General features: G+C 37.6%; 1 protein-coding gene and 1 long non-coding RNA gene across 2 annotated transcripts in view; both read left to right on the plus strand.

The window, feature by feature from the left end:
• The window catches only part of LOC114358511 (uncharacterized), a 65767-nt gene that overhangs the window by 9965 nt on the left and 29273 nt on the right, over window positions 1-26529 (plus strand). The window contains exons 3-4 of the mRNA XM_028312488.1: window positions 10008-10063; window positions 11663-12667. Of these exons, the coding sequence (XP_028168289.1) occupies window positions 10008-10063; window positions 11663-12667 (1061 nt within the window). The remainder of the gene's footprint in view (window positions 1-10007; window positions 10064-11662; window positions 12668-26529) is intronic.
• Window positions 1058-2377, plus strand: LOC114358521 (uncharacterized). The gene is made up of 2 exons (XR_003656379.1): window positions 1058-1156; window positions 2021-2377. It is a non-coding gene; the product is annotated as an uncharacterized LOC114358521 (long non-coding RNA).

Here is a 26529-nt window from a genome sequence, read left to right on the forward strand (position 1 = left end):
TTCGGAGTTATTTAAAGTTAATTCATCAGCTTGTCGATTCCTTTAAAATTATTATACATTTTCATCTTCTAAAATAATAAAATTTTCACTCTAATAACACCATGTCAGATGTCACATGTCACATGTCAACATGAAAAAGAAAAGTAGCTCTGCTCTCTGCCTAATTAAAAAAACAACTAAAGAGGATTTATTCTCTTATATACTTAGTAGACCGTTTGTAGAAATCCCTTTTTTCACCGGACGACGGACCGTCAAAAAACGGATTCATTTGACCGCTTGTAAACATCCGTTTTTTTGACCGGACTACGGCACTGTAGAGATACAGGGTGTTTTTGTTATCAGTATTCAAATTTTTAGGAGCGACTCAGATTCAGGAACATAATCGATTTACGTGAAGAAAATAAAATAAATTTTTAAAGAAAAATACCGCGATTAAGTACTATAATTTTTCAATGGTTCTAAAGGAGCTTATTAAAAAAAATTGGATAGTTTCCTATTGATAACAAAAACACTCTATAAAATAAAAAAATCAAAATCAAAATTTTCTTTATTTGTTTAGACTAATTAAATTAGTAGGTACTTGCAAATCGTCAAATGCTCTTAAGGAGCCTATACATGTCTCATTCTTTTTTTGCCCTACCAGCGCTTCGAGACAAACATTTGGCAAGTGCTGAGAAGAAGCGCCGCAACAAACTCAGTCACCACTGTCTGCCGGTTTAAAAATATAAAAAAGTAGGAAGTTACAATACATTCAGAAGCAAGTTACTTACCACGCGCTTCCGTTGATAGAAGGTGGCCTTTAAGACGCCCATCTAGCACGAGACCGCGTGGCAGTTTTGTATTTATTTTATTTAGTGCCGTGTTAATTTCTAGGTTAATTGTTGCGTTTTGATACATATAATATATTTTATGTCAGGTATATCTTTCCTTGACCAGTCCCCGAAGGCAGCGCCTGTTCACAGACATGACGTGTGAACCAGCCATCGCTTCGATATAAATATCGATATAAATATCGTCCATACGAGTATATCGTAATTTCCTCCTTTCTCCCGCAGTTGCTTCTCGTGGTAGCGTTGGTGGTGGTGGCTTTCGCCGCCGCCGTGCCTCAGGGGGAGGAAGACGCACCCATTTAAGGAGTGGCCATAACTGCCAAAAGGTGACTTTCAAAAATTGTAGTGGCTATAATTATGCTAAGTACCTAAAGCCTGGTCCGTGAGCACGTAGAATCCCGTCCAATGACCCCAAGCTGCCCATCCTTGTCGCTCGCACGTAATTATGTTGCTGTCGCGCTCGCACACTCACTGCGGGCGCGCGTCGCACAGTCGCGACAGCAATATAATTACGCGCGAGCGGTAAGGATGGGTAGCTTGGGGTCATTGGACGGGATTCTACGTGCTCACGGACCAGGCTTTAATAACAAATTCATTTTCTCTTGTGCCAAATTATGGAACACCAAACAATCCACACAACTTTAACCGCCTCTGTGGTCTAGTGGTAAGACCACCTGCTTCAGACGCAGAGGTCCCGGGTTCGACTCCCAGTGGGGGCAGATTTTTCTGTTCGGTTTGGTTGGTGGTAGGGCTTGCTCTAAGTCCGCCTGGCTAGCTACCACCATCTTACCTCTGTCGCCACTACAACAATGTTAACAGCATTGTTGTGTTCCGGCAGTTAGAGGTAGCCAGTTCCTTCGTGGTTGAGGATTTCGGGTGAAGCTCGCTTCCACCTTCGACGTCTTACCATCAGGTGAGATACAGGCCAAGACCTTCCTCGTTGTGGATAAAAAAAAACTTTAAAGACCAGCCATCCACGAAGACGCGCCCCACCAATTTTTGGTCTCGGTCGCGCGGGGTGCGGGGAGTGTGATCCGAGCAATCCGAGCGGCATTATTGTAGTGTGCGTGTGCACTCATGGATCATTTAGCGTGTACCGATAACACTCAAACATTAGCGGAAGAATGGTGGGGCGCGTCTTCGTGGAACTAGGTATTATTATTTATAACTAATGTTTTTTCTCAATACAGATCTCGGCTGGTAGACCCACTGCTACGCACACTGGACACCGAAAGCAAAAGACAAAATTAAATAAAGTACCACAGCATGAAACTCTTAGATAGAAAATATATTTGAAAACTTTGTTAATATTTCACAACTAGGTATCACCTAATTATTGTAAACCCTTGAAAAAGAGAGAGGCTGACAATAGTGACTGAGTTTCTTGCGCTGCTTCTTCTCAGCACTGGCCCATTTATTGTCCCGAAGCAGTGGTAGAGTTAAAATACTGGGACATGTAACACTTTAAAAACCTATTTGCTGAAAGTAAACGTCTTTTTAACTATTATGATTTCATGAATAAATAACTGCTTAATGTGCTTTCCGTATATTGTGTTTTATTGAGTCTGTTTTCCCTTATGCCTTCGGTCGACTGACCTCACTTTAATTAAAGGTCATAGCACACTTATCAACCCGGAAAGGGATCAACACCATATCGCCTTGCGCCGCGAGGCGAGGCGTTTACGTTGCGGTGCGGGTAAGGTCCAGAACAGACGGTGAAACGCAACTGCAACGAAACTGCAACTGCTAGTTACTTTTGAGTTGCATATAAGTTTCTGCCATAGCGTCCGTTGAGAGACCACACATGACGCGACCGGTTTGAAACTTTCTGTTTCAGTTTCATTCATCAGAATCACCACAAAGTTGCAGTTTCGTTGCAGTTGCGTTTCATGCTCCGATTTGAAATACCTTTTTGTGTGGTATATCAGTCTGTCAAGTCGAGCGCGAAGCAAACACTGCCGTACCATCCTTTACTGGAACCATTTCGCCGCATTTTCAGGCCCCTATTTGAGATTCCTACCCTACAGCCAATAGGGGCGGAGCAGTAAAGAAAAATGTTGCAAAAACGGGAAATATTATTCAAGAAAACTATTTCCACGCGAACGAAGTCGCGGGCACAGCTGCTATAACGTAGTCAGAGACTTCAGATGTTAATTTGCTATACAGAGTAGGTAGATACTAGTTTATAGTTATAGGTATTTAGTTCCAATGAGCAGGAAAATAAATACAAAAACATTAGCTTAGTTTTATCATAAGGGTTTCCACAGACTGTCAGTAAAAATAAATTTAACCTAAGTGGCAATCACGGACCGGAAGATGTATCCAAAAATTGGCAAAACTGTAAGTTCCAAAAAAAAACTGGAAGACGTAGCCCTTCGGTGGACCGACGATCTGGTGAAGGTCGCGGGAAGTGCCTGGATGCGGGCAGCGCAGGACCGATTGTTGTGGAAATCCTTGGGGGACGCCTTTGTCCAGCAGTGGACGTCATATTGGTAAACGAACGAACGAAGACACTTATGGCTCTTTCCTACTGAGACATCCCGTTTTTTGCAGGATCCCTTTTAGTAGACGTGTTATTATAACACTAGCTTTCCGCCCGCGGCTTCGCCCGCGTGGAATTTTGTCTGTCACAGAAAAACTTTATCGCGCGCGCCCTGTTGCAAAAACCGGGATAAAAACTATCCTATGTCCTTTCCTGGGACTCAAACTATCTCTAATCTGGAATGGAGGCCACGTACCGGAAAACGCAGCGTGGGACGTCCACCCACAAGGTGGACCGACGACCTGATAAAGGTAGCGGGAAGGCGCTGGATGCAGGCCGCTACCAACCGTGCGATGTGGAAGTCATTGGGGGAGGCCTATGTTCAGCAGTGGACGTCCTTTGGCTGAAATGATGATGATGATGATGATGAAACTATCTCTATGCCAAATTTCATCAAAATCGGTTAAGTGGTTTAGGCGAGAAAGCAAGACAGATTGTCGTGGAACAGGAACTTACGCCCGTATTCACAAACGATGCTTGCTTACGTGAAGCAGCAAATCGAACGCACAGCGTTGAATAGAGCTCTCTGATTGGTTCGTGTATCACCCTGTGCGACCGCACACTGTGAGACCTCATAGTAATGTTTGTGAATACAGGCGTAAGTCTGCAATTACCCTAATATTGAATTAACTGGTTTTCAAAACAGGTTATGGTGTTTTATTTACGAGTATTCGCGATTCATTAAGGAAGAACGCGGCTACAAAACAGTCTCGTGATTTAATATTAAAGTATTTTGTTGCAATACAAAATTTTATTATAACAATATTTTTCTAGTTAATTATAGATATTTTTCAAGTTGAATAAGTACCTATCGTATTCGAGTTACTAAGCGCTTCAAATTTTTGTTTATAAAATAAATATGTTTCAATACGTTTGTGTTCCAATGACACAAAGTTTAATGAAAATAATTTTTTTAGTGCTTCTTTAATAGTGCTATTAGGTACAAAATATTTAATAATGTATAAATATATAACATTATTGTCGTGTTTGTGTGTTGTTGCAGCACAACATGAGAAGTCTGAAGGTAAGATAAAATTTAATTAAAATTGAAAATATTGATACTAAGTGCCTTCCTATAATGTGATGTTTCTTAATAAACCATTACATATACCATAAATCAAAGCACAAAAGGGACAAACTTGACCTCCACTGGTTGGGTTATTGGCGGTCAAGCTGTAGATCCTACACAGGAGTTGAAAGAAAAGAAAGAAATATTTATTACGACGAACATCACTTAGAGAACAAAGAAAGTATACGCAAATAAGACAGAAATAGCACATAAATATTACAAGGAAATAAAAAGTGAACTGAGCAGTGCCACCCTGTCGCAACAGCGATGCCCATCGCAATGGGACTCCACTCAGCATATGCCGTGGCCCACGGTGGGGTAGGCCACGACTCTGGTTTTCAGTGTGCCCCATGCCGAGTAGAAGATGTGCATATGGATTGAGTGATCCTTGCTCCAATCTTAACAAAAATCGAGGAAGTTTTACTTAAAATTATGTTAAAACATTGCAGCGATGAAGTTTAAGTCACAGACACCAACCTAAACTGCATATAAAACAGTTTAAAAATAAATACATAATAATAATGTGCGAATAGTTGTTGAATATACATAATAAAACAATAGTTGCAGCGGTGGGACCGAGAGGTGGGAATATTAGTCCCGTGAAAATGTACCTTAAAATAATGTGACTTGAAAAAAGCCAATGTTGTGCCTCAACTCTGGGACTATCCAGACCATTTTTGATTTTGTTTTGATTTGATTTCATTTATAGGCGACGAGTGCTCAGATTCTATCGGCAATTCAGGGAGATGTGTCAGGATCAGACACTGCAAAGAAATTGAATTCATCAAGAAAGAGCGCTACTCTAACGTAAGTTTGGTCTTTGGTCATTTACTGCCCGTTCGCGCTAAGTTTGCCGGTCCGTGGAATGCGCGTGTCCCGAGTTTATGTACTTTCCTTAACTATGTGTTTCATTCTTTAAGTATTATCAAGACGACGACCTCATAAAGGTAGCAGGAAGGCGCTGGACGCAGGCCGCTACCAACCGGGCAATGTGGAAATAATTGAGGAGGCCTATGTTCAGCAGTGGACGTCCTATGGCTGAAATGATGATGATGATTGTGTAAACTTGGTTTCAGATCTGCGGTTCCAGCGCAAAAGACCCGATAATATGCTGTACAAGGAAAGACTTGAGGTATTTGTTGTTTTGAGTTGAGTATACATAGACTAGAGTAGGGATTCTCAAATTTCTCAAACTCCTTACGTTTACTTTTGTATTATCTGTCACGCTATATTAAATCAATGTCACCCATTCCCGTGTCGCTCCCATACCTCGGGCACTGAGTTAAGCGTTAGACCAGTTACCAGCGGTTCCCAAACTTATTTAGTCTAAGGTAAACGGCTACTAGTTCGTGATAGTACGTAAGTTCGTAAGTTTTTTTTCTAGCTCAAATAATAAGCAAATGGAATATTATTTATAAAAATTCTTCATTACTACAAAAACTCTATTATTTAAGCTATCTAAAAAACCAAGTACCAACATTGTGGCGCCAAAAATGAGAGCAATACGAAGCTTCAAACTCTCAGAGAGCCAAAAACATCCGTGCGGCTTGCAAAGCTTGCTCTCACNAGGCTGGTGGCCATATTAAAAGTTGTTCGTCTTGGAAAGACCTTCCAAATGACACTACAAACATAACTATTGGAGCCGGGTACCATTCTGCAAAAAAGTATGTATATCTTCGTACACAACCAGATCTGAGGTTGGTGGCCATAGTAAAAGTTGTTCATCTTGGTAAGACCTTTCAAACGATACTAGACACATATCTATTGGAGCCGGGTACCATTTTGCCCATTGTCCTTTGGCATGCAGGTACCTTAGTAAACTTAAAGCTTAGTTACAACAGGATATTGCAAAATTCCCACGGGAACGGGAGTTAGCGGGAAAAAACATTTGTATGAAAAAATCTAAACCGCGTAAGATAGATGAAGGGGGTAAAACGGGATCCACGCGTACGAAGTCGCGGGCGGCCTCTAGTAAATAATATTGTACAGTTTCAACAAAATCCGTTGAGTACTTTTTGCGTGAAAGAGTAACAAACCTGAGACACAGGAATCTTCCTAGTTCAGGTATCAACCCACCAACATTCTTACTTTTTGTTTTCCCTGATTGTTTGTTATGTTGGTGAGAAATAAACATTACTTTACTTTACTTTATTTTAAACTTCCAGACATCCAAACTTTCGCATTTATAATAATAGTAGGATACAATTATGTAATGTAGAAACAAACAAGACAAAAAAACAATGTATACTTTAGCAACGCGAATTTTTTTATACTTCAGCATATTTAGGACACCCGGCAGCGTGTCCTGCCATGATCAAAGAAAAAAGAACTCGCAATTTAGCAGGTACATTAATTTGACTGTTTCACAACTCTAAATCTATTTAACTTACATTACATGAATTTTATCACATTTATCAAAGCTTCTTAGCTTGTCTATGTCCCAAAAATTATAAAATGAAAAAAGTAGTTGTCAAAAACCTTTTTTAAGGCGGATTTTTTTCAATAAGGCGGGCGCGCGCGCGGCTGTAAACGAGGTCACAAAATTCGGAGAGAACATAGCGAAATCTATTTATTCACCAATTTTCAAAAATTCCGGAAAACTTTCCAAGTAAAATTAACAAATAACTGGACTATTTACTCGTTATTGACACAAACTTGGTTATTTTTCCAGAAAATTTACAGCACAAAATTGGCAATAGGTGGCATAATAATGGTTACTTTTATAGCGCCTAGTTTGAAATGTGATTGAACGATGACAACTAACAACAGTTGTCAGTTAGGTAAAATTTTATTTTAGTTGGAAAAAGACAAAAAGTGGTAAATGGGTTAACGTGCGGGGGCTGCAAAATCATGTTGTGACATTTTTGAAAATTTTAAAAAGTCCGTAAACTTCTCGAGGCTCTATCTTCGGTAATACTGGATGGATGGAGGTGAAATAAAAATTAGTGTAATGTGTGTGATCTAAACTTTAAATTAAGTCATAATTTAACTTAATATTACAACTTATGCGTGTTGTCCATTGCATTTGATAGTGCAAAACTGAGTACAGTCGTACCTGTGTTAAATCAATAGGCTAAAACTTTATGTATCAGGATTTAGGATTACGGGCTAATTTGATATTTTCATAAATTAACAAAAAAAAATTATTATAGGTAACCTGGTTTAAATAAATTCAATTAAACCATCAATCGAGCTAGTAGGATTTATTTTATTATTCATCAATAATCAAATTCAGAACTTGAATATTCAACTGCAATGTCTGCTCATGAACGCTTGAAACTCGGTACTTCTTTCCCAATTCCATAAAATTCAACACTTAGAATGTGACAAAAAAAATTAAAATAGGTAGTTGAAACAAACCACAGCTAATTTTCATAGTGGACTGTACTATACGATAAACATGTCAGTCAATTTGACAACCTTTGTCGGAAACATTATTCAATGAAAATATTGTCCGAACCCTTAGTATTTCTCTTCGACAAATACTTTAACACATTGTGAACCACTTTTCTTTCACGACTATAAAAAGATTTTAGCAATATAATTCACAAAATTAATTGCGCACATTTAAAATAAAGTTTGTTTACACTTTGACAGCAATAGACTGACATGCAAGGTGACATGTCAATGAAGTTTTCAGTTACTGTTGCCATTAAAAGAAATTAGTAACTACCATTAGTTTTCCGCAACATGGCGAGGGTTTTTATGTTCCTGGTCAGGCTATACTAATTTAATTAGTCTACAAAAATAAGGAAATTTTTGATTTCATTATGTAATAATAATGTAAACGCTTACACTAATCAATTAAATTGATAGAGTATTGACATTTGCTAAGACTGTTAAATCATAAATGTAAATTCGGGATCAAAATAATAAAACAGTCATAATGAAGATAGATTCATGAATTACTTGATTCATACACAGCTGCACTATTTTCAAGTGCCATATTAGGCTATTTTTATAGGCTATAATAACAACTAAATAAGCGGCCGCCTCTTAGTGGTTTGGATACCGTTTATATAAAGCCAACTGCGGCTGCAATCAATCAATCAATTTGATCAATAAATCATTTATTGTGGCAGTTAGGTAATACAGTAAAGTTTGAATTCCGTTGAGGGCAAATGTTATTGTCATCGTACAAACGCTTACTTTAAGACTATAACATTAGGGTGATTATTGTAAGAACTTCTAATATTTATAATAGACTCTAATCTATTTCGTCACTAAATGATGCATAACATTACGTTTTGACGTAAAACAACATCATGGCGAAGCTTTGAGGAAAGTGATCCTATTTAGTAAAAGTTTGTAAGAAAAACACCAGAAAATATGGATTCTGAATGTTCATTGCAAAATTAGCTATCCTAATGCAGATGTTCATTAAATTAAATGTCAGTGGTGTGTTTGAAATGTCTAACCAATACACATCGAATGTGGTTTTGTATGCTCATTTGTTGAGGATTTACGCCCGTATTCACTAACATTACTATGAGATCTCACAGCGCAGACGCACAGGGTGACACACGAACCAATCACAGAGCTCTATTCAACGTTGTGCGTTCGATTTGCTGCTACACTTAAGCGAGCATCGTTTGTGAATACGAGCGTTAGTTGATCTGCTTTACCTGTGTATTATTTCATCATCATCATCATCATTTCAGCCATAGGATGTCCACTGCTGAACATAGGCCTCCCCCAATGCTTTCCATGTTGATCGACTGGTAGCGACCTGCTTCCAGCGCTTTCCTGCTATCTTTACGATGTGTATTATTTAATGCAATTTTATTTAATACTTGTTGAGCAAATTAAGCTGTAATAATAATATGTTATTAAGGCTAATTAAACTTAAGGCTTAAAGCATAAATTAAGCTATAGAGTATGTTCTACTTTTGATCTTTTTATTTACCCTACGCCAGAGGAAGGTTATTGATTTGATACTACCTTACACCCTCTTTAAATAAATGATCATTTTACATAAGCTTTTTCAACGGCTTTTTAACGGAAGATCGGCTTTTTGATAAAACATTTTATCTGCTTATGTTTGATAAATACGTTGAAATGGAAAAATAAGCCGCTTATGTTGTAGGTGTAAAAAGTCGGTGTCGAAGTTTCCTTTTACTAAAGGCCCATTTAGGAACTATGAATATAATCCGCCACGTGTTGGCTTCATGAAAGGTCTGTAGAGGTCGATAGCATTTGACTTTTTGGTGACAAGTTGAATGGTGTCTTTCAGCCAGGATTTTCGTTAATATCAAATTTATTTATTTGTATAGAAGACCTAGAAATATATTTGGCAATTCTTTATAGGTAGGAAGTATTAAGCAAGCGAAGGAGATGAATTTTCTTAATTAAACAAAACATTTCACTAATATTTGTCTAATTACTATACTTACCTGTTTTTACGTAGTCCTAGCTTCGATGTATACGAGAAAACATGAACTTAGAATATAGTTGTAAACTAAAGCAGTCTTAATTTAAAGTTGGTTTCATACGTTTTATCATTATTTGTTCGGTCCAAAGTTCGCTGCTTGTTTCAAAGGTTTAATCTAAGTTTTGTTGTCTCCAGGAACAGGGAGACGTCGCCGCGAAGAAGATCAATAGGCAAGAGCAGCGAGTTGAAAAGTAAGTTTAGATACGCGTTACTTTTTACTTGTTAGTGTACTTACGGACTGACGAAGCTAAAAGCAACTTTTGGGGACGTATCCAAATAGTATCTACTGGTAAGACATTCTGCAGACTGCAGACTTTGAGTCGGCCGATAGTTGGGTCGACTTCTAATTTGTATGAAGAACCAGATCGGTGTTATGTACGCACTTTTAAACATTTCCATACTGATTATTAACAGCCTGATCAACCTATCGGCTGACAAAAAGTCTGTGGTCTACGAGGTTTCTTATACTTAATAATAAGATGTCCTGAGTAATCTGCTCTAACCTTCAAAAAGTCAAGATAGATACTGAAAACCGGCCTATTTCACTAGGCTGGTTTTTCACATAACCTGAGACTCGATACTAGTCAAGCCTGTTTTTCGCGGAAGCCAGATAAAAAATATTTTCACATCAATTCGAGATAAAACACCTGAAGAACGTCAATGTTGTACTTACTCGTATTATTTCAAATGCCCGCCAGAATAATACGTCTATTCAAAAGTCGGATTATTTTCCAAAAGACAACAGACGAAGACCCGCTTGAGTTACAAGCGATATCATCCGATTTACTTTTTAAAGCTAACTCGGTCTTACAGTTAAATTCTATCCAATTTAAACCCAAGAAAGTTGTTTCAATTCATACTCCAATCCAACTGCCTTTTTGCTTCGTTCAAGTTATACTAATTTTATCTGAGCACACCACTGTGATGTGAGTTTGCTAGCAAAAAAGTGTAGGGCAATAGAGTTGCATAAGACCGCTATAGTATAGGTACCTCCTGCTAATCTGCAATATGTATCGTATAAACAGGTTTTTTTTGCAATTTCGGGTTTAAAAACATTAGAGCAATCTCCGTTAGAAAACATAATAGGCATTATTCAAAGATCGACACGTCCATGCGATTTTCTGCTTAACGAGACTCAGGAATGGAAAATGGAAGCACTGGAACTGCAAATACGAGCTAAAAGGTGCAGCCGCGTCTCGATAGGCTAGGATTATCCCCAGACTTATAACCCCCAGCTTAATGGGAAAACACTGCTCTTACCCCCCTCACTGCTATTTCCTGCTTCTGCATATAGATTTTTACGTTTACAGCAAGATTTAAATTCCGTGTTCAAAGGAAATGCAGTATTGCTACATTTGCTACATATTCTTTTATTTCTGAGACCCGGTGACAATATTTGTTGTTCAATTTCCGACAATAGTCCTCCGAAAATATGTTGCTTGCAAGACCGAAATCCTGTTGCAAACATGTAACAGTCCAACCTGCATAATTTGTCTGTGTGTTTCATATTAACATGTCATAAAATGTAATGTCTTCATACTAACATCTTGAAAGCTAGAATATTTGCCTTGAATTTCCTTTTGTAGGTGCCAAATGTATTACTTTAACGCGTCTGAAATCTGAATGTGTAGTCCCGGGGAGGACAACTTTATCGTTTCAAACGGTTTCCGAGAAAATGATATGAAACTGCTTTCACGTTTAAGTACGTGCAGATGCGCAATGGAATGTTAGATTCCTTCGTCACTTACTTCCTTGTCAAGTCGTCTTTACTGTATTATTATTGGTTTCAGGGCCGTCACAGTTGATTGCAGAGGTGCAGGGCGGTAGAGCGACTCCGCAGGCTCCAGTCTACGCCACAATAAGGCCTTCACAGCTGCCTCAGAATCGGCCATCTTCGCTCTCTGCACAGTCTTCCCTCAATTCGCTGCCAACTGCGCTCTCTTCCACGCCGCTCGTGAAATCTGTCACGACCAGCGAGGAGCCATTACGGTTCCATCCGACGAACCCTTTTTATACAACTTTACCGAATTATTCAAGTGCTTCCAAACTTCCAGTACCAAATGCCAGAGCGTCCAGTATAGATAGAAGTAAATCCAAAGAAAACACATCTTCACTTCACGATCAGAGCTCAGATTTAAAATCGCCTTCATTTTTCAACAAAATCTACGACTCTGGCCCCAGTAGTCTTCCTCAATCTAACTTTAAGGAAACTGAATTCAGTAATAGTTATGTCGATTTAAAAAGTGAGAATGATAAAAGTGATCACAATTATTACGATAGTAAGTTCAGTTCTTATTTACAAAGTGAAATCAATGGTACTGGTAGAAATCCCTTTGATACTAAAAGAAACAGTGACCCCTTCGAAAAATACCTAAGGCCAGAAAACAAGATGAATGGAAAGTGTGAAACTAGTACGATGGTGAATTCTCATAGTGATAATAATTTTAGTAAGCATGAGGAAATTAAACGCTCCACAATAATAGAACATCAGGTGAATGAGGTTGAAGAAGTGAAAACAATAAAGAAAATCATTCTGAACGGCTCTGGAGATGCTACCAAAGATAATAACCACCATCATTCAAATTTTGATACTTCTGGCTTAAATGGAACCAGAGAAATGGATTCACGGGCATCTGAGCACCAGGAAAAGTTGAGAAAAGAAAGAGTCTTCAATATACCTATACATCAGGAGACTGCTTATTTTGATAAACCGAACCAAAAATCAAAACGCGACGAACGAAACCACAGTAATCTACATCCATCGACGCCAGAAGACTTCAGCAGAACTCCCACAGGTGAGTTTTTACTTTGCAAAGCTTATCACCTTTAGAACCTACATAAAGTTATTCCATATTAAATTGGCTCGCGCGTGACGCATTTATTACGAGGAAAAGTTTGGAACATCATTAGTATTCAAATCCGATTTCGTATTCATATCGCAGACCAAAAAATATTTTTGAATACTCATTTCGTGTTATTGCCTCCGATATTTTTAAATTCGTTTCAATAAATAATAAAATGATAAATTGATAAACGCGTGCGATGGGTTATCCCTACAGAAAGAAAATATTACTATTTGCAATGTACTGATTTATTTTAATGGAACTTCTCATTATCCATCAATAAATTAACAACAAGCGAACGATTAATAAAAGAAATAGGTACGAACGATACATAATGAGGAATAAATGGGGAAGGGAATTTAAATAAATAGACTGTAGTCCAACAGTCAATCTGTTTTTATACTCGTATGTATCGTATTACGTCCGTTCGTACCTAAATATAATATCACTGTAACGCCTGTGACACAAATTCAAGCTTTTACAAAAACTTAATAAAACATCTAAACACATCAAAGATCTTTGATACGACCGAGAAAGCGCCTTTTAAATGACAGAGTTCATTACAAACTACCGCTCCCAATGGCATTCGAGTTCCAGTGAGTTGCATCATTACTGGAACTCTTCAAAACTTCACTTAGTGAAAACTCGGAAAGTGACTAAGTCGCGAGCAAGTAGCGGAGTGCTCGGAAGAGTCGTTCAGCCAGCTCAGAAGTACTACACGGCGGTCTTGAATGCAGATTACTACTCGGGAATCTTTTATGCCACTACAAGCGGTTGACTGCCAGGTATTTATGAAATCTTAATGTACTTATTCGATACTTCAAAGATTTATACTTAAAGCTTAAATCTGGTCTAATGCGGTACCATTAGTCTAATTAGAAGCTCAATTTCATGTGATGGGGGATGCATACCAAATCGACAGCGCCTGCTAATTGGATACAGTCATAGAGTCGCCGTAGATAGATATTGCTATTCCATTACATTAGGCGTTAGTAGAGCAACTCTCAGAAATGCAAGGGCTTTGATTTGGAATTTAGAGGATTATATTAAACACTGTGGTTTCTTGATTAATGAATAAATTAATGATACCTTAAAGGAGCATTAATAACTACAAAATGTTTAATGAAATGTAAAGTAAAACGTACCTACAGCGCGCAAAAACGTTATTTTCTCCAGGCTGTTTTTATTGTGAGTAATTTTTCACAGATAATCTCGCGCGGAATACATTTTGATATAAGAAATTATGCTGAAAACGAGCAAAACACCTGACGTCCTTCGGGACTCGCGTGCTTATTTCCCTAGCGACTTAATCTTTTCCATAATAGTTTTTAAGGACTACCAGGAAAGCCAGCCATGAGGAAATTTAACTGAATCTCACCCATGCGGAAAATCAATTTTTGCTTCGTAATTATCTACCGCAGGCTCTGGATAGCTACTTAGATTTTTTTCCTTAACTAATTAAGTTATTACTGGTTTCATTGCGGGATTTCCTTGATAAAACCTATAAAAGTGAAGTTATTAACGTCGGTAAATTGCTTCAGTAAAGCCTTTAGTGTTGACTGTTGTTAAATATTATAGCAACGCAATTTAACTCGTGGAGTTTATTGTCCTAATCATAATTACAATTTGAGAGTTTAGTCAAATCTTGACAAAATCTCATAAATTAGAAAACATAATGTACCTAAATTGGACGTCAAAAATGTATATGTATGTATACTGCAGACTATGCCACATTAAAATATTGTACGACTTACTAATACTTGTATACCTAACACCTATCCCCAGAAGCGCCATACAGATTTCTTGAATGCAAAAGATATGCTCCAAAGAACAAAACATGACATAATTCGGCCAGACATATAGACGCGGTGCTCATTCGACTAGGATCATTAAATCATTACTCAGGCAAACTCGATCAATTACTAGCTTAAGACAAGCCAAGGTCCCTGGGCGAGCCCTGGGAGCGGCGTCACGCTCCGCGGTGCACCGTACTGGCTTCCCGAATCTTACCCAGTTCCACCGCCGACCTCCAACGTTCTTCAAGACTTCTTCGCGAGCACACGCGAATTAAACCCATCCTTAACTCTAAATCACCATGAACTCCCCATGTTTCAACACCAGCCCCTACATATTTCACCCCGTGTCGGACTCCTCCGCCACAGAAACGGATGACAGCGAAAATTCGGGAAGAGAAAAAACCGTCGACGGTGGAACACGAACGAAGAAATACACCGATCCGAAGCGGAGAACTATTAATAAAGTGAGCAAAAAAATATTAAAAGTGATCGAGAAGTTAACCTGCAACATAAAGAGACACAAGAAAAATAAGAAAATCGTGGAACCCAAGCCGGTGAAAAACGGTTAGTGTTGATCTTTTACGTTGTCTTTCAGTTTAACATTTTTGGGTAGATAGTGCCATAGTGTTAAGTCGGTCCTTTAGTTAGACCATCCATCAAACAGTAACTCGGCATACGATCATAAAGTTTCGTATCGTTTCATCGTGACTACGGGTCAATTGGAAAGGTCAATTTGATTTGAGTATATTAAAACAAGTGGGCCATAACGTGAGAATTTTTCCAAACGTGGCACTTTTCTTTAGCTATGAGAAATGAAACGTTTTTATGGCAGCGTGAAAAGGCACAGACGTCGTAAATTTGAGTTCACAATAATATCCAGATGGCTCTGATGCAAATAAAAAATGGGCTTTATTCGGTCTTATGTAGGTCATTTCTCATTATGCTAAATTTAACGCTCTATTTGTTTCCTTGTAATCTTCCTTATGCAGGTTTTTGGGTCAAGGGTGTTGGGGTTATTAAGTATACTTGGCTTTACGGACACAGATTTACATCCTCAATGTCCCAATAGGGCCTTGTTTTGTCGCTTCAATTTTATTAATATTCAAATTGATTTGCACCGTTTTGTACACCCCCATGCAATGAAAAAGAAACTTGCTACTTCGAAGTTCAAACGTACTAGAAGTTAGTGTGTCTACAAATTCACAGACTACGATGGTGCCGATATCGTAAAGTACACTCACGACACAAGTTTAGTTGGGACAATAGTGCGTGGGGTGAATGGGATTTCTGAAGTAACATAAACTGCCGGAATGTTTATATACGAGGAGTTTGAGACGCGCCTATAAACGCGCCGAGGCAGACGTTTCTCGAATGCCGCACGTTATTCGGTACGTAAGGTACGTAGTGACGCTTATTTACAATTTCCGGGTGTGAAAGGAATTTCCCTTATTTATTTGGTTTTGTTAATCTTCTATGTAGAAAGGTTATCTGATATCAAGATATTGTTCACGACTCTATCAATAAGTTAGTTAACCTAGAGTCATTTCGTTGAAAACGATAGAGAGCGAAGATACGGTGGTATATGTATAGTCGATAAACTGCACTCTTATAATCTAAAACACGTTTTAGACCCTAATTACTATGTACTAGAAGTTAGTTACGTTGTACTTACCTCATTATTTTATAATTGTATTTGTGTACGTGATTTGAAGTCAGTTGACGGCGCACGCACAGGCTGTAGATTATTTTTTACTCTGAACAGCTTGTCTATAACTTCTATAAGTTAAACTTTTTGGACTTTGCCAAGGAAATATTGATCCAAAATTGCCAAAATTATTAGTGATATTAGATTTATGACCCCGATTGCGTTCAAGGGATTAATCTCACAAACTTTGTTACCGATACTTTGTTTCGTTTCCTGATGTTTAGAGCTTTACTTTCATTCCCTAGGGAGCCATTAACATTTCCAGGATAAAAAGTGGCTGATATTTTGGAACGGTGTGCCTTACTTTCTTCCAGAAACTTTTTGAATCGTCGAAGGTAGATCTCGATTACCGACTCTTGAAAATACGATTAAAACTTACTTAAAACGAACTTAAAATCACCCACCTTAGAATATTTAGTTAACGTTAAAATAACTAATGTCTTTTAAATTGTAATGTTAGCTGTGTTACACTTTATGCACGAGGAAAATAAAAATTGTCCATCTAAGTATCAAAGCGGATGCTGATTCTCAAAGCTAAATTGTTACTTAGCTAAGTTCTTCAGCCTAATTTTTATTGATATTAAATCTACGCAAGCGAAGTTGCTGGAAAATTTGTGTGAATGGGTATACCTATTACATAAATTGTCGTATATTCCAAATCGAATTTGATTTAGTACTGGAATAAAATGTATCGCTGTGAGCAATAGCAATAAAATTTCTGACCCACAAGTTTTGGTTTCAAATTCACAACTTTATTGTCTCGCGGGTCGACTCGTGATCCGGCAAATTATGATAAAAGGCCGCTTCAATCTCAGCAAGACATTGCGATAGTGTCGGGGCGGGTATTTTTTTCCCCCAATTCTGAGAGCTTGTAACATTCTTGGAGGAAATTTGTATACCCAGACGGAATATTGTCTGGTTGTCACAGAGGCGCTGGATGATGGATCAGGGGTAAATACCTAATTCGTCAGCCGTTTCAAAGTAAACTGCTACATTGAGCCGAGGCTGGGTTTAGATAACGAAATGTTAAAGTTACATTTCATTCCATGGAAGAAATTTTAAAGTCATGATTTACCAAATGTACAAGTAGGTACTTAGAGAGTTTAAAAATAGTTTATTACCCAGAAACATACCCAGTTTGAACCGAGTGGGCAAGCTAGTTAGTATATCATAAAAATATGAACAATCTGTTTACCGGTGTGTTATAATTTTACATAACACCGGCTGCTTTATTGCAAACAAGACTATCGTTAATGAATTCACGAACCCTTGTACTTGCTCTCACCCGCGGCTTCGCCCGCTTTACCTAATTTCCAACCTGTCAGAGAAAACCAATCTAAAAATGTTAGTGTACCTACCTACTACTTATGAACTATCATCGTCATTCAGCATCAGCATTTTACTTTATTAGCTATTGCCCATGGCTTCTCCGCGAGAATTTCAGTCAGTCTTTATATTACTCAGTAGTTTAGCAATCTAATGATGAATTTTTTTGTATCGTTAGTTTTTGACATAAAAAGCCCCGTGTTAATTTTAACTTTAACAAAGTACCTACTCTATCGTTTCATCCAAAGTACCGTAAAATATCCTAAGTTTCCATAATATACTCGTAATTCCTCCACACCAAATTCATGAGAATTGCTTCAGCGGTTTAGTCGCGAAAACGTAACGGACAGACAGATGGGAGTTTGTATTTATACAGAACTCCGCATTAATGTCTGAACGTGAAATTTTCAGACGTGTACGGTACAATCGCAGTAATTATTGTAACTGATGAGGAATTCATTACAACATGGTGTGCCGCTTATTCCGATCTGAATTTAAATGGCGAAATGTGAGAGCTAAATGATTCGGCGGTGGAAAATATTTTACGCGTAAATATACAATTTAACGGGTCTGTGAATGATTGAACACACGCGGCGCCCGCGGCCATTTTTGACCGGGGCGATGCACTCGCACTATGTTGCACAAAACTGAAGATGTTGCCCACATGTGGAGAAATTAGAGACTCAGCGAATAACTCTAGCGCAGTTCCAAGCGCCTTTATTGAGTTAACACAAAACAAAGGTGCTTTATTTACACAAACTAACTTTTCATGATTCTACTTTTCATACATTTATTTAGGGCTCTACCAGTCCTGTACTATGTGCCAATATAGGAATTTGAAAGAGGGAATTAACACACCCGGTGTAGTTACGTTACTGAATGGCGCAAATGTTTATAAAGTTAGATCAAAATACATTACAGAGAATGTTAATAGATTTATGCAGTGTCAAAATGCCTCTGGCATTCCTAGATAAGCTCCTCTATATGCCCGAGCCGTTGTGACCTAGCATGAACCTATTGCTTCTGTTGCCTGCCTCAGTGAATCACAATCACGATGAATTGACATCATTATTATTGAAATGCAGAACAGTTGTTAATTACAACGTTACAACGCTCATCAGCTTTAAGTCTAGACCAGAGTTTCTCAAAATTAGCAAGCTGCGTACCACGTACGGGTACGCGGCTGCCCGGTACGTTAAGCTGTGCTGTCTTTAGTACCTATGTATGTAGTTGTAATAGGTACAATTTTGTACGTAGATTTATTTTCTTTTAAATATTCAATTTCAACTATAGATTATCCTCTGAAAATTACTTTTACTCTTATCAGAATCCCATTTTCTTTGCTGCAACATAAACTTAATTATGTTGTGTGCAAATAAACTCTTCAACTTTAACTTGATGATGAAGAAAAATGGCCAACATGAGGCAAATAAAAATTTTGTGGAACACCAGGGTAACAAGTTTGGGAACTGGGTCTAGGTGAATCTGCGTGATGTCCTAATTGGCTGTACAATTTGCCCAGTCGGGCTAATTATGACGAATTGTATACTGCCTTCCAGTTGGGTTCCTGTCAAAACGTTACTTCAGCCAATTACCCGGTGTCAGTGTCGATAAATAACGATGCTTTTTGAGTGCATTGTGAGTTTCAGCCTACTTTTACATATTACCTTGTACATTTGGTGGCACCCTTTTAAATTATTACAACTATTCTCCTACCTAATCCTCCTTACCTTGTGTCACAAATCGCGCAATGAACATTTTGTGATACATTTTCACAATCGGCTTGTTACCTCGCAAATGTTTGTTCAGTGTTGTCTTCTGTCAATCAATGAGTACTCCCAAACGCATAGTCCATTCATAGGCCGCAATAAACTCTGTATTGGTTGTGCCGGATGTTCGACAATGGGTTACTACCAACAAAACGTAAAGGGCTGCGCCTACGCATTCAGCCTGACAGCCAGAGTTCCGTCCCTTTGACCGATACAGTGTTTCCTCGCTCCAATGGAAATGCTCGTATGTACGGACAATCGCTCTCTTGCATAACTAACTGCTATTGATGATTTTCCTGTGCGAATATCCACCAGTGTACATTGGCCCGCGTGTTAGCCTACATCACCACATTAACAAGGGTCGGGATAAACTGGTGCATTGTCAAATGCGGGATGAAAGCGATCGAAAGGAACTGACGAGCCTTCCCACGCGAATTGAATTGTGATGATGCAATTCGATCTAGTTGCGTTGTTTATTGTGCTACAAATGTTCCTACCGTAAATGCTGCTCTAGATTTAAGCTGTAAAACCTTTTGCTAGATTCATTTAGTCCTTTTCAGAGCTTTCTGCTACATCTAAGATACTATGCTAAAACTCCAATTGTAAATAGTATAAAAGGATGCTAATGGACTTAAGAATTAGACAATTTCATCTATGTATTTTTTAGCCAAATTACAGAGTGCATCAGTCTTTTTAAAGTTTTATAAGATTTTGTCTTACCCGCCAGCAGATTAGTTCCATTCCATTCGAAAAAGACACATAATATAGGTAAAATGGCCTAGAGGCAGTCGGTATACGATTATAAACAAGCCTGTTTACTCTTCAGTAGTTCAAAATTCAGAATCACGTTCACAAATGAATACTCGTACATTTTGTCTATAGTTACGAGTAGCTATGTCTGGTACACGAACCCACACTCAGCCCCGAGGCGGCATCTACCGGGACGGGTGGCACATGCAACTGGCATCAACGTGACGTCACTGGATTGTCTGTTCCCAATTAAGTAATTAATCCTGTTCACTCATAAAGATTAAACGAGGATTCAATTTCGATAAAAACAATTGAATTCATTGAAAACAACAACATAGATGACTAATACTTAAAAGCTTTCATCAAAATATGACATAGACAGACCATCGTTATTTAATTTTAATTGTAAAAACGTTAACGTGAATCTTTTCAAGTGTGTTGGAAATTAAATTTTCTTAAAAACATAGTGTAAAAACACTCTTCAAGCGAGAAGTAATATTCTTACAAACAAAATAGTGTCTACGTTTTTTCAAAGCAAGGATATTTTGTAGCCATTTTATTCCGTTGTATATACTTCTCTCAATGCCCCGGAGCATGCTTCGCTAGTCAATAATGAATGCATGCACTGTACATGAAAAAGAACTCAACAGGAATTAAAACTAGTCGGATGGTAGCTGTGTAAAGGAAAAGTTTCCTGTGTATCGATTTTTGATAACAACCTCCTTTCCCGCTAGAGCTTTTAAAAGCTCCATGATATTCTTTCGAATAAACGATTTTGAGTTTCGATTATAAGAACTACCTTAATATTTTAAATCTTACTTATATGATTTAGCAAATCAGTAAGCAATAACATCCGCCATTTATGCACGTATAAGGAAAATCTTCTCTGATTTCCGGTTAAGTTACTGGAAGATAATTAACAGTGAGAGGTCCCCTTAATTTAAGGTACGAGTATATCATATTATTGTTCGTGACGTGTACTCTTTTATTAATTTGTTTTTCCTCTTATATTCTTCAAATTAAATCGTTGCGTATTCCTGGAGAGCTGACTGAGTAGTCTGCAGCTTTCATTGGTTGGATTTCATTGGTGGTTGAGGTGTAGATTCTGGATATACAGGAGAGGATCTCATCTATAGTTTGAGCTTGAAAGAGTTTAAGTTTTATAGAATTTACCCTGATCTGTGGCGATTCACAGTAAACTCTTCTGATATCCAATCAATAGATCAGTGAATACTTACTCAACATTTAAGGAAAAGCGCTCTTTTTCGAATGGCTTCCCGTAAATTTGTCTTCGTATCGATTTCAAATGGGACTGTATTTGTCTGTCAACTCCGCCCGTCTTTATCGGAACAAACAAATCGGAGTTTTCTCGAACTAATCACGCCATCTCGAAATAAATAATACGATCCGCCCAAATCTCTGTTTAAGGATTCGTCATTTTTATCTGGCGTATTAAATTCGATGTTTATTTCCTTTCATATCGAAGTTCTCAGGAGATAAATTGTGAAGCTTAAATCAAATGTAGAGTTGGTATAGTAAAATGAAAATAAATCTATGAAATTGCCTAACTTATCCAAGTTTCAGGAGCTTACAATTTCTGTAATAGGTATTATTGAAATTGTATTGAATTCCATAATTATTGGGTTTTTTAACTTTTTAGATATCCTGAAAACTTGATTGTTTTGAAAGCCTTACAAAAACTATTATAATGTAGTTATAATCATACAAATTCCAAATAGATACTCAATCGAAAATAATGGAGGTCGACCCAACAAGACAGAAGGTAACCGATACACCGCAAATCCGATATTAACTAATTAATAAAGCGGACAGAAATGACAAACTATTTCATCGTCACCTCATTACGTGTCCCACATTCGTTTGAATGGTGTGCTTTGACACTGTGATTGATGGAGCTGGACTGTGGTCCGGGCAATTAGCCTGACAATCTGACACGCCTCGTCTTCGACAATGTGTCCCGGTATATTGTGTGTCAATCATAGCGCACGCATAACGCTGCTATTGCTAGGCTGGTTAGGCTTCGAAACGGTGTTGTGGTAGGCAACTTCCACACCTTTTCTTCTAGTTACAAAGTTATTACTTTATGTAGGGGGTTGAGGGATTTAGTTAGTTAAGAGGTTCGCTGTCACCTGGAAACTAGCATATTTCTGAAATTGTCATATTCATCAATTGATCAATATCACCATCGTTATCAGCAGCATCATCATCGTCATCATAATTATTATGATCATCATCATCTTCAGGTCATTCAGTCTTCACAACAAAAGCTTCACCTCTCTTATTTACCAGAGAAAAATGGAAGATCCCGAGTCCTCACACTGGTCAAACGGTTTAGGATGGCCTTATAGGATTCGTCCCTTAATCGCCGTTGTTAAGTAGATTTATGGTCTAGAAGTTGCAAATTACCAGCTGATTGGCTGCCATGCTCTAGGTGACTGATGGAATAGTGATTCAAGTCGCCATTAAGCTGCAATCATGCACGCCTGGTCATTGACAATGCATTGTTCGTCAATCATGTCGTACGTTTGTTTGGATGCATTATCGTAATCGGTGTAATTATAACATAGCATAATTTGATAAATAAATGTTGTTCGGAAGGGTTTTATACTCTCTAGTTATATTTTTAACCTAATACTTATTTAGTATTATTCCTTGGTGTAACATTGTCATCTTTGTTAGTCTCATTAAAAACAATAATGGTGCAAAAAAGTTTCCAAAAAAGAATTTCATCATCAGGATTCCAAAAGCCAAAATCCGGTGTCCAGCTCTGTAAAAAGGTCAAAACCGTGTTTACAAAAATCCACCTGTGACAGGATGACGTGTGCTTAGTTCAGCGTGTCGCAATCATTACACAAAGCGGGTATTTCAATGTGATTAATATACGGAAAGTGTCCATTGTGGGTGCTCGCCCTGTGACAGTCGCCCTCCGGCCTCCGAGTGCCGTGGTCAGTGCGCCCTGCCCTGCGATTTGCGCTTGGCCTGTCAATGAGTGAACTTTGACACGTGTTTTTCGATAGCTTGAGCTTGAAACTTTGTGACGCGATAGGTTCACAGGTAAGATGGCTGTAAGAATGAAGCTGGTACATTTGTTTACTGGCTGAAGTTTCAAGTTAGACATATGATTTTGAGAAATATACTTTGGTGAAAAAGAAAATAAGAATAAGACATAGTTTTAGAATCAAAAATCATTTCTAATTTAAAATTAAATGATATTAAAATCTGGAAATAGTAGGAACTTAAGTAAAATAAATAAAACATTCAAATAATCTTTTACAAGTATTCCAAACGTTAGAAATTAAGTAATTAACTTCTAAATACACATCGACTTGATTTCATCTCCACTGATTGGTAACAAGCGATCAGCCACTCGAAAAACAAATTGTATCGAGAGCAGTCCAGATTTCATCAAATTATTGAGTCGTATTAAAATTCCCTTTGAATGTCTGGCTGAGCCCCTTTAATTAAGATGTTGATTGATCTCGGAATAATTCCAGCAATTGACTTGGGCTTCGAATTTATTAAGTGTAACGAAACGTTAAACAATAAACTTGGCAACGTTTACACTCCATCGGTTTGGATTAAATACCATAATTTTGTTTATGTTACCCAGGCTTCAGTGATTACGGACGAATTTTGTGTATCACAACAAAATTAAACGGAATTACGAGCTAAACATAAGGGTATATTTACGAACAAAAGTAACATAAAATTGTTCAAAAACGAAGTACAAACTATCGAATGTAAGACATGTAGAGTTAATCCATTCTAACATACAAATAATGTATCTGCGTAAGGTACTATCCTACTAATATTATAAATGCGAAAGTTTGGATGTCTGGATGTTTGTTGCTCTTTCACGCTAAAACTGCTGAACGGATTTTGATGAAACTTTACAGTATTATTGTTTATAACCCAGATTAACATATAGGCTATAATTTATGACGATCTGTAACAAACTAAATTTCACGCGGGTGGAGCCGCGGGCAAAAGATTTCATAAATCATCAGTGTGCTAGTCTCAAGATCAGGGGCTAAGTCTCCATTGTGCGCCCAGACAATGAAGTGACAAGTTCTAAATGAAAATAGTTTGGTTTTAAAGTCGCCTGGCGTCGGTGTGGACTGAAATCGTATTGGCCTGGTGCAGCGCGTCTGATATACGCAATAAACTGCTTGTATCATCTAGGATTGAAGTTTTATATTTTGGAAACGGAAGATATTAAACTTTCCCTAGTTCCGCAATCGCGTGAATGTTCATATTTATAGTAAGAACTTTATATTGAAATCTGTAAAATTATTCATTGTTCAAACTATGCAAGTAAATATAGGTATTACCTAAGAGAAAGAACTTTTGTTATGAGTATTTTAAAGTGAAGCAGCAGAAATTATGTTATAAAGTATTGCATAGTATAATTCTTAGTGCTAGGGAGACTTCATAAGCTATTTAAATCACACAAGGTCCGATTTAATTTCATTAGTAACCTACCTAAAACTTTAACTTAACAATGTTTTTATGTGTTAGTGTAAATTTTAATCTAACTCCCAAATATTTGATCTAATACAACATTTTATTGCGGGGATTTACATTTAGATTTACTATTTCAGAGTCATTGGAAATGTTTAGTGTCTTGACCTAATTTTGTTATGTTCCTTTGTAAAGAAAAGATTTTATAGCGTCGTTACGGAATACCAGTCACTCAAATGTCTTCAAGATATACAGGGTGTCCCGTAATGTAACGTCAAGCCGGAACTGGGTGTTGAGGCAAGTTATGCTGGTTATCAGAAAAATATAAAAAAAAATCTATATGGCATGTTTTCAAAATAATAGGCATTTAAAAAAAATCTAAAAATTCTACTCCAGGTGACGGTCCTTTTACTCGTGTTGCCACAAATCTTCACTTTTTCCAAATTTTTTTTTTGTTATGTAACCCTGAATAATGCTTCTCTAAATTGTTATCAAAATTACAAAACCAGCTGCTCCAGCTTGGATGAAAAAAATTGGACAAAAAAATTTTCAAAATAAAAATTTTGCCTAGTTTAAACCGACTGTACTGAAAAAAAATGCACTACGCGAGTGTGGCAAGTGACGTCATAATTTGGCGCATTTAGTAAGGATTCCAAAATGGTATAACACTTGGTAAATTTTTGCTGTAATTTTCGTCAATTTTTGGTTATTTGGAAATAGTCCCGTTTTTAATTTTGTCTACCTTGGTTAAAAATTATTATTCTAATGTGCCCAAGTCACAGAAACTTTTGTCACCATGACAGTAATTAGTAGTTGACATACTGTGACTAAAGTCACCCGTGCGCGCGCGCCTTTACTACCTGCTCTGCCTGCACTTGTACTTACTTGGTAACAGGGATAATTAGGATACGAAGTTTCGGTTATGGATACGGTTACGGATATTAGAATAATATTATACCGGTTTCGGTTACGGTCACGGATATGAAATCATTTCAGATTATCCGGAAGTTTCGGATAATTTCGGTTACGGAATTATTAGAATTTCAAAAATTTAGGTATAATACAAATAGCAAGATGCTGCGTGAGCGTGACCCACATAGCTACTTTATGTAACAACTAAGACGACACCTATGTATGATAAAGGTAAAACAGGCTGGCATATTAGATGGTGCCAGCGAATGCCAGACAAGTTGGTAACAAATATTAAGATTTAAGGTACAATTCCAAGACGGGCCGCAGACCGCAAACTGCAAAACTATGAAATCGGCAGCGCGGCATTTCAGCTGCGGCGTGTATACTGCAGATTTCATAGAGTTTTGCAGTTTGGAATTGTACCCTTAGACTCCGCCTTTATCCGAAACTATCCGTAACTTTTGAATCAGGTTACGGTTATGGATATTTTTTATTTCGGATATCCGATAGTTTCGGTTACGGTTACGGATATCCATAACATCCCTGCTTGGTAAGATGGTCCTCTCCGTTCCGCTCATACCTTTTAAAATGGCTTCTCCACCTCACTTAAGCCAGAAACTTGAATTTTGGGCACATTAGAATAATATTTTTAACCAAGGTAGATAAAGTTAAGAACGGGATTATTTCCAATAAACAAAAATTGTCGACAATTACAGCAAGATTTTACAAAGTGTTATACCATTTTGGAATCCTTACTAAATGCGCCAAATTATGACGTCACTTGCCACACTCGCGTAGTACAATTTTTTTTCAGTACAGTCAGTTTAAACTAGGCAAAATTTTTATTTTGATATTTTTTTTGGGAATAATGTATTTTTTTCATCCAAGTTGGAGCAGCTGGTTTTGTAATTTTGATAACAATTTAGAGAAGCATTATTCAGGGTTACATAACAAAAAAAAAATTTGGAAAAAGTGAAGATTTGTGGCAACACGAGTAAAAAGACCGTCACCGGGAGTAGAATTTTTTGATTTTTTTTAAATGCCTATTATTTTGACAAAATGCCACATAGATTT

Source organism: Ostrinia furnacalis, unplaced genomic scaffold (assembly GCF_004193835.3).
Source record: "Ostrinia furnacalis isolate ACB-3 unplaced genomic scaffold, ASM419383v2 OfSCF3968, whole genome shotgun sequence".
Taxonomy (NCBI): domain Eukaryota; kingdom Metazoa; phylum Arthropoda; class Insecta; order Lepidoptera; family Crambidae; genus Ostrinia; species Ostrinia furnacalis.